Below are 10,087 nucleotides of genomic sequence, written 5' to 3'. Positions count from 1 at the left end.
TAGCTACATTTCTGGAAATTTCAGAAAATTAAAACCATACCAAGAAAATACTATGTGTTTATGAAAACTGAATAAAACCTAACTAACTGCTCTGATTATTATGAGCATATGTTTCAATTCACAAATGTCTGGAAGAACATTCAAAAACACAGCAAGACCTGATAATTTTGAATTGTGTGCAAGGCAGGGTGTCTAGCCTCTGACCCCAGCCATCAAATGCCAGTGGTACTCTCTTATAATAGTGATATCCAAAGTGGCCTGAGAGGCCAGTGTCACCCCCACTCCTGCATGAGATTCACTTGTAAAGCAAATAGAGACAAAAAACTGGCAAATTGAAATGTTTTGTTTATTCTGTAAATATTAATGAATAAGATATTTTATATATTGCATTTCTATATTTGGGATAGTATTTCTTATAGGTCCACAAAAATAGGCCCTTTATTATATCTGATAATACAGAGAAAAGCATAATTGCCAGACCTCAACATAATTTAAAGTCTGGAAGAGCAATACAATCTACAAGCTAACAGATATTATGACAGTAAGATATGGATATATAAGAAGAGAAATGATGTAATTTTCATAAATAATTTTTAAATTTTTAAAATATTTTACTATAATTATTTTCTTACACATTTTATGGGTGTAACAAATTTTCTCACAACGTTTTTGGGTCTTAGAAATTTTCTTACAAATATTATGGGTCAAATGAGAAGGAAAAAACTAAGAAAAGGTGGGAAAAGAAGACAAATAAGAAATTTTAAAACTATATCTATAACTTAGAAATAAAGATGAATAAGTGAAAGTTTAAAGCAGGAAAAAATTTGGATAAGTCATGTATGTATGTTGTTGCTTTTTCTTCCTCAAAATTAATTTCTATGACTCAGCAATTTTAGTGATCATAAAACCTCCAGGGGTATTTCTTATTCATCTGATAAATTTGTGGATGCATAGAGTATAACAAATAAAGGAAAGTCTTTAAATCCTGAACATTTATCTTGCTGGGGAAAGAAAAACGTTACCTTAATTCATTCCGTTCTTCTCTTCCTACCATGAATTGCTTCAGGTTCTGAAGGCTCAAATATGAAACTGGATCAGTTCTTTGGAAAGTTTCAAGATTGTGAAACTTTGAGGGAAATAGTAGAAATATGGGCACAAGGCAAAAAAATCCATAAGCCTGTGTTTCAATTTAGCAGCCCAATCTCATAGCCTAAATTAATGGTTTTCCTATATATTTCTCAAGAGTTCTTTTTTTTTTTACAATATTGTTTTTAATTAATTGAAGACACAACTTTAAGGGTGAGAGGGAACTCTAAGATTTCAGTATAACTTTGTCTGCAAGGGAAATCTAAATTGTGGCCCAGGATATCTAGAAATCCTCCAAAAAACAGAAAGGGGGAAAATTAAATCACTTCCCTTGGGAACTCATTTTAATGCCTAGCAGCATATTGGTCAGGAATATTGTCTAAGTTACAGTTTCACCATTATTTAGATATACTCAGTAAGCTTTTAAATGATTTTTGGAGATATTGAGGGAGTTGATCCCATGTCCTTAAACCAGGCCTTTCAAAGGACAAATCTAGAAAATTATTATAGCAGAAGGCCACAAAGAGATCTGTTTCTCTTGATGTCTAGATAAGTGACTTCCCACCAAAGTTATGGTAATCTAAAAGTTTTTTACTACTCTCTCACCTTATCTGTTTTTTGTGAGGGTGTGAGTTGAATAGTCATCTCATCTGGTTAGCCAAATAGAGTTTGTGTCTTTGAAATGACCATGATCAGGATTAATTTACCTAAGGTTAAGTGGAATGAAAAGAACTAGAGGGCTGAGTCCAGTCCAAAGCCTAAGAAAAGACCATGTTTCAAACTGAGGAAACTAAAATAAGCTAGTAAAACTCAGAAACCATTAGACCATGGTACCTGGATGGGCCAAGTAGATATTTTATATTGGAAAATAGTGCAGTATTGCAACACCAGGTAAATTGAACATCACTAGTCTTTGTATATGTATCATTCAGAGATGGTAGGAATTAAATAAGGGCTGAAATGAAGGCTCTGACATTTTATAATCCTTTTATTTGGCTGTATTAAGGCATGGTTTTAATCAGGTAATGAAATAACCACTCCTGTTTTCACTCTCAATATTAAGGAAGTAATTCTGAATACTATACTTTGTGGTTAACGGCACAAAAGGCAATTCCATAGGTCAATTATCTTTTGCTTAAACCAATGGCTTCCCCCAAGAACAAAGAGCAGCAAATCAAAGCAGCTAATTGCTGTTACACTCAAGAAGATTTCATTATAAAATGCAACATTGTCATTACAGTCACTTGAATGTGCCACAGTGTACAAGTAATAGATCCTAAAGAACTGGTAGGGAAGGAAGCAAATAAGAATGACCCCTATAAAAAGCAGGTTTTTCAACTGGGCCCAGAACTCCTGATGGGATAGTAAGGAGTGGTGTAGCTTCCGCGCCATCAACACAATGATGATGCTCTGGAGGACCAAGAGAATCACTGCAATAACTATGACAATAATGACTATCAAATAGTTGATGACTTGCACATATGCATAAGCAAGTTCTTTGTGGAATTTAAAACAGTGGTATTTGTCATAACCCTCATGAATTCCATACTGAGAAACAACCAGGGGCACCACAATGATAATCACAAGTAGCCACAGGGCAGTACTGGCAGCCACAGCATGCAGTTTTCTGTAGAATTCCACTTTGTCCTTGTGCTTGAAGAAGATGAGGTACCTGATGGCTAGGATCACAACGTAGAACAGGAATGTGAGGTACATGTGGATGTGCAGCATGGCGCTCACAAATTTGCAGAAGGGCAACCCAAATGTCCAAGTGTGCTTGATGAGGTAGGTCAGGCGAAAAGGCACTGTCAGGAGAAACACACTGTGGACCACCACCAGGTTAATGACTGCTGTGGTGGTCACAGACCGGGTGTTCATTTTCACCAGCAGGAACAAAATGGAGATGATGCCCACCAGCCCTCCAAAGAGCACTATGAAGTAGAGCCTGGTTAAATGGGGGGTTATTGCAGGAGGGTTATTGCAGGAGGAACTATTGTGGTCAGCCATACTTCAGGAGTCACCTGGAAGAGATAAAGCACCAGTGTAACTAACTTCCAGAATTTTGTTCATATTTTGTTCACATTGCACTGGCAATGTGACTTTGTCATGTATCTGTTTACATGACATAAGCTTTATGTGCCTTAAGAATGAAGATTATTGTCATATGCATTTCTGTGTACTCTACACTGAAAACACAGTTAAGTCATTGATTCTTGACCTTTAATGGTTAAAGACCTCATCAAGAGGTCTGTATATCTACACGGTAAAAACTATTTGCATAAAACTGATTGCAGACCATTTGAAGCTGATACATGGACACTATTACTGTAGCAACCACTGGGGGAAAACAAATCTTAAGATGGACAGAAAGATGAGTGGGTGCATTAAATATGTGGAATATTTTTTTATTTTATGTATCATTATAATTCTCTAATTCCTTCCAGCTCATCAGCAAATGATCCAAGAATATTTATACTTAATTCCTTTAGGATACTGATGAGTTTGGCTAAAAAACTGGCTAAATCAAGGCAGCAGCAAGCAATAGGAGGGTATATCTGAATTTCTCATCACAGTTATATTATCATCTAAAAGTGAGACCTTGGCTAAGTTTTTATCATGGGCCCCACTAAGAATATAGCATGTCTCCTAATTCTCCCATTCCCCCACCTTTAAATTCATAAAAGAACCACTATCATTTTTCCTCTGGACTCCTGAAAGATCCTTTCCCTATATAGTCTTGGTCCCTTCTAATTATTATCCACATTCTAATTTATTATTTACTAATTAATAAATATAGTAAATAATAAAGACATTAATCTAAATACTTATTAATCTTTACTTTAATCAGGTCACCTCACTTTCTTATTTAAATTCCTTCAATGGCCTCCCATTTCTTCTAAGGTAAAAATCAAAATTCTTGCATGTTTAGAATGTTCTGAGTTGTAGCAAAATCTGATCCCTTGGGACCAGATTCAAGAAATAATCTAGAGATGAAATTGACAGGATTTGACATGAGTTGTATATTGGGAAATGAAGGGAGAGGAAGTGTCTCAGTCACTCTCAGATTTCTTACTTGAACAACGGGGTGATAAGAGGTCTGTTTACTGATACCAGGGAAACTGAGGCTCAGATTTAAGGAAGAGCAGTAGTTGAATTATGCACTTCATAATTATGGACTTTGTAACATGTTTGCAATTATTCTTATTCATTTTTTTAATATCTCTTCATACAATCAAACTTACCTAGCAATAAAAATGAACCAACTACTGATAAAATACTGATGAATCGAAAAAGCATTATACTAAATCATGTATTCTCAATAGGGTAATGTTGCCCCCAAGGGGGCAAACCTTTGTTCTGGAGGTGTGAAAAATCTTACTTTTACTGTATAAAATGCAGATATACATATAGTACATAAACAGACAAACAGTATATCTGTGGCATTAAAATTTCATAAGAGGGAGAGAGATAATTAGGGAAATAGGTCTAAAAAGGCTCTTTAGGGCTTCCCTGGTGGCACAGTGGTTGAGAGTCTGCCTGCAGATGCAGGGGACACGGGTTCGTGCCCCGGTCCGGGAAGATCCCACATGCCATGGCCTGTGAGCCATGGCCGCTGAGCCTGCGCATCTGGAGCCTGTGCGTGCTCCGTAATGGGAGAGGCCACAACAGTGAGAGGCCCGCCTACCGCAAAAAAAAAAAAAGGCTCTTTATAAGGGCAATAATAAAGTTGAGAACACCATACTAAATAAAAGATGCTAGCCACAAAAGACTACATGCCGAATATTCTTTTTCTAAACAATCACAACTAATGTGACAGATCAGTGTAGCTCAGGGCCCAGGTTGCAGGGGAAGGGATTAACTTCAAAGGGGCATGGGGTAACTTATAGGATGATGGGATGTTTTATATTGTGTTGGTTACAATTGTAGTTATTTGTCAAAGCTCATTGAATTGTACACTTAAAATTGGTGAATTTTCTTGCATAGAACTTATACCTCAATAAGACTAATTAAAAAATAATAATAACCTGGCCCCAGAGAGCCTCTACTTTCCTGGGTATGGAATAGAATTTCCTTGCAGCCGACCTTAAAACTTGCCCCATGTTATACTGGTCTGTGTGATGTGTAATCTCTGTACTTGCCTTTTATTTTTCTCTGTAGAAAAGTAGTTCCATCAGGTAAATGTGAAATTATACTGTGTTCAGATCTGAATCAAGGATGAACGTGCCACCATAAGTTCTGCTCATCATTTTTTCAGCTATTTACCTAGAAGGACCAGCTTCTAAAAGAAGAAAATATGATCAGTTGCATATCATCTATCTCAAGTCCTCCTTCCTTATCACCAACTGCCATGGTCTCTCTCTTTCAGATATAAGAAGCTCATGTTAAATCTCTTCTATGTACCAGGTACTACATGAGATGCTTGCCTGAACATAGTCTCATTTGACCCTCAAAGCAGTCCTGTGTATTGTATATGTATCACTATACTGATTTTCAAATGAAGAAACTGAGCCCCAGTCTGGATATCATTTGCCAAGTTTTCCAAAGTCTCTCTCTCTCACACACACACACGTGCACGCACACACACTCATTATTGTAAGTCATGGAGAAGCACGTGTGCACGTGTGCATCTCCTAAGCCCAAGCTTCTAAATCTTAACATAAGAAGGGGGGAGGCCATGAAGAAATTTGGTTCTACTCACATAGCTGTTGCTAGTATATCTTAAAAGCTGCTTTTCCTTTTTTTTTTTTTTTGGCCGTGCCATGTGTCATGTGGGATCCCAGTTTCCCCAACCAGGGATCAAACCTGCGCCCCCTGCACTGTAATCACTGGACCACCAGGGAAGTCCCTGTTCTTCCTTCCTTTTGGATTTCTTATTTTCTTATTCCCTTTACTTAGTTTACAGCAGATCCCATAAGTTAGCTCATTCAACATCCATTCTAACCTTTTCTGGTCTGCCAGAAAATTTCTGTACAGATTTTTTGCAGTTATAGTGGTTGTATGTGAACTAGTTTCTGCCAGTTTGTTGCACTACTGCAAAACTTGGAGGCAAAGTGAAGGATATCAATGTGTAGAGAGTTTAGATCATTTGGCAAGACAGTAATGGAAATGTCTGGTTGCTCTGGGACAGCAATGGCACAGGTCTCCAGAACTATACATCCTGGATTTCAGGAAGCAATAGTTAGTGATGTTTCTGCTATTAATCCCATGGTAGTATTGAATATTTTTCTCTACATGGAGCATGTCTTTGTAGCAGCCAAGCCTGGTTCCCAGACATTCTATTATATTCTGTAAACTGTTACCTTCTAATAAACACCTTCTGCTTAAACCAGCTAAAGTGGGTTCTGTTGTCTGCAATTAACAACCCTGATATACCCGGTTAATTCCTATGATCTTTTAAGAATCAACTGAGGCATCATTTCTCCCAGGAAGCCTTTCCTAATATGCATTCTCAATTCAGATTGGATGTCATTCCTCTTTTGTCCCATGGAATACACCAACCATGCTTACCTCTATTATGGCACTTATCACACCATAATTCAGTTCTGCCTTCCAAACAAGATTGAGCAAGGAAGAATCCAGTTTTCCTTTGTATTCATAGAATCTAATGAAGTTATTTAAATTAATGTAAATATTATCATTGAAAACTAACATACCTATAGTAGAGTGCCCTAATATGAGTATACAGTTCAATGAATTTTAACATAATAAACATACCCTCACTGAAGGTAATCACTATCCTGACAACTAAAACCACATAGTAGGTTTGTCTACTTTGAATTTCATATAAACTCAGTGTTGTTTTTTTGTGTGTATCTAGTTTAATTCACTCAGCAATATGCTTTAAGATTCATTCATGTGTATGGTTTTATCTTATTTAGTATATTGTGTCATTGTATGACTATTTCACAATTTATCCAATCTATTGTTGATGGACAGTAGTGTTATTTCCACTTATAGGGCTATTATAAATAACACTATAAACCATAAGCAAAACAAAAAGACAACCCACAGAATGGGAGAAAATATTTGTAAACAGTGTGACCCACAAGGGACTAATCTCCAAAATATACAAACAGCTCATGCAACTCAATATCAAAAAGACAAACAACCCAATCAAAAAACGGGCAGAAGATCTAAATAGACATTTCTCCAAAGAAGACATACAGTTGGCCAAAAAGCACATGAAAAGATGCTCAGCATCACTAATTATTAGAGGAATGCAAATCAAAGCTACAATGAGCTATCACCTCACACCAGTCAGAATGTCCATCATGAAAAAGTCTACAATCATACTAAATACTGGAGAGGGTGTGGAGAAAAGGGAACTCTCTTGCACTGTTGGTGGGAATGTAAATTGGTACAGCCACTATGGAGAACAATATGGAGGTTCTTTAAAAAACTAAAAATAGGGGCTTCCCTGGTGGTCAGTGGTTGAGAATCTGCCTGCTAATGCAGTGGACACGGGTTCGAGCCCTGGTCTGGGAAGATCCCACATGCCACGGAGCAACTAAGCCCGTGCACCACAGCTACTGAGCCTGTGCGTCTGGAGCCTGTGCTCTGCAACAAGAGAAGGCCGCGACAGTGAGAGGCCCGCGCACCGCGATGAAGAGTGGCCCCCACTCGCCGCAACTAGAAAAAGCCCTCGCACAGAAACGAAGACCCAATACAGCCAAAAATAAATAAATAAATAAATTTATTTATTTAGTTTTAAAAACCCTAAAAATAGAACTACCATACAACCCAGTAATCCCACTCCTGGGCATAGATCCAGAGAAAACCATACTTCAAAAAGACATATGCACCCCAATGTTCATTGCAGCACTATTTACAATAGCCAAGACATGGAAGTAACCTAAATGTTCATCGACAGATGAATGGATAAAGAAGATGTGGTACATATATACAATGGAATATTATCAGCCATAAAAAAGAGTGAATTAATGCCATTTGCAGCAACATGGATGGACCTAGAGATTATCATACTAAGTGAAGTAAGTCAGACAAAGAAAGACAAATGTCATATGATTTCACTTATATGCAAAGTCTAAAAAACGAACTTATTTACAAAACAGAAACAGAGTCACAGACTTAGAAAACAAACTTATGGTTACCAAAGGGGAAAGGATAAATTAGTAGTTTGGGATTAACATATACACACTACTATATAAAAAATAGATAATCAACAAAGACCTACTCTGTAGCACAGGGATTTCTACTCAATACTCTGTAATAACCTATATGGGAAAAGAATCTGAAAAAAGAGCAACTATATGTATATGTATAACTAAATCACTTTGCTGTGCACCCAAAACTAACACACCATTGTAAATCAACTATACTCCAATATAAAATAAAAATGAAAAAAAATAATGCTACTCTGAACATCCTTTTTTTTAAAATTAATTTATTTATTTATCTTTGGCTGCATTGGGTCTTCGTTGCTGTGCTCGGGCTTTCTCTAGTTGCGGCAAGTGGAGGCTACTCTTTTATGTGGTGTGCAGGCTTCTCACTGTGGTGGCTTCTCTTGTTGCAGATCATGGGCTCTAGGTGCCTGGGCTTCAGTAGTTGCAGCACGTGGGCTCAGTAGTTGTAGCTCTCAGGCTTTAGAGCACAGCCTCAGTAGTTGTGGCACACGGGCTTAGTTGCTCCTCGGCATGTGGGATCTTCCTGGCCCAGGGATTGAACCCATGTCCCCTGCACTGGCAGGCGGATTCTTAACCACTGCGCCACCAGAGAAGCCCTGAACATTCTTATAAATATCTTTTGTGAAAATAAGCATTTCTGTTGGGAATTTACATAAATGTGAAATTGATGGATTGTTTGGTATGCATATGTTCAGTTTCAGTGAAAACTGCAGTTTCTGAAATAAATTCCCACTAACAGTAGATGAGAGTTTCGGTTGTTCCACAATCTCGAGAACATTCAGAATTTTCTGTCCTTTTTGTTTTTGCCATTGTAGTTGATATAGTTGTATTGCATTGTGGTTTTAATCTGCATTTACCTAATGAATAGTAAATATGAGCACATTCATAGGTATCTGTTGGACACTTGCATATCCTGTTTTGTGAAGTGCCTTTTGAAAGTCTTTCACATTTCTATTTGGTTGTCTGCCTTTTTCTTATTGATCAGTACTAGTTCTTTATGTAGCCTAGATATTACTCCTTTGTTTTAGATATGTATTGTAAATATCTTCTTCCACTTTCCTTTCATTCCTTAATTGGTATCTTTTGATGAACAGAGCATCTAATTTTTGGTATTACCAATTTGTCAAATTTTCCTTCAGTCAGCACTTCCATGTTCTTTTAAGGAATCTGCCTACTCAAAAGTATTAAAGATAGTATACTGTGTTTTCTTCTATTTAACTTTCTTTTTTTAATTTTTAGATATACAATTCATGTAGAATTGATTTTTTTTAATATAAAGTAAGGTAGGAGACCATGATTATTTTTTCCCATATAGATAACCAATTGACATGGAATTGGAAATACCATCCTCACCCACACTAAACTGTGTCATAAATCAGGTGACCACGTATGAGTCAATTTAGCCCATTTTTAGGTCTCCAGTATGTTCCACTGGTTTATTGATCTATACATGTGTGAATACCACACTGTCTAAATCACTATGCAGTATAGTAAGTTTTCATAGCAGGTAGTGCAATTTTTTTAGCTTTCTTTTCCTTAAGATCACCTGAGCTATACTTGACCTTCTGCATTTCCATATAAGTTCTGGAATCTGCTTTAAAAAAGTCTAGTGTTTTTAATGGATTTTCATTAAAATTGTAGATACCGATAACTTCAGACAGATAGTAATAGCTTTTCAATATGTCTTCTAATCACTGAACATAATATATCTCTCCATGTTCTTTTTTTTCTAATTTTTTAATTATATTTTTTTGAATTTTATTTATTTTTTCATTCAGCAGGTTCTTATTAGTTATCCATTTTATACATATTAGTGTATATATGTCAACCCCAATCTCCCAGTTCATCCCACCACC

The 10,087-nt window shown here is 36.7% G+C and overlaps 1 protein-coding gene across 1 annotated transcript in view; it reads right to left on the bottom strand.

Moving 5' to 3' along the window:
- Nucleotides 1–332: 332 nt before the first annotated feature.
- Nucleotides 333–10,087, bottom strand: part of GPR141 (G protein-coupled receptor 141) — a 57,472-nt gene continuing 47,717 nt past the window's right edge. The window contains exons 2-3 of the mRNA XM_024768879.1: nucleotides 5,226–5,365; nucleotides 333–3,107 (exon numbers count right to left, since the gene is read on the bottom strand). Coding sequence (XP_024624647.1) covers nucleotides 2,179–3,093 — 915 coding nt within the window. The 5' untranslated portion in view covers nucleotides 3,094–3,107; nucleotides 5,226–5,365 and the 3' untranslated portion in view covers nucleotides 333–2,178. The remainder of the gene's footprint in view (nucleotides 3,108–5,225; nucleotides 5,366–10,087) is intronic.

This window comes from Neophocaena asiaeorientalis, unplaced genomic scaffold (assembly GCF_003031525.2).
Source record: "Neophocaena asiaeorientalis asiaeorientalis breed wild unplaced genomic scaffold, Neophocaena_asiaeorientalis_V1.1 scaffold314, whole genome shotgun sequence".
NCBI lineage: Eukaryota > Metazoa > Chordata > Mammalia > Artiodactyla > Phocoenidae > Neophocaena > Neophocaena asiaeorientalis.
This window is presented reverse-complemented; position numbering and strand designations above follow the sequence as displayed.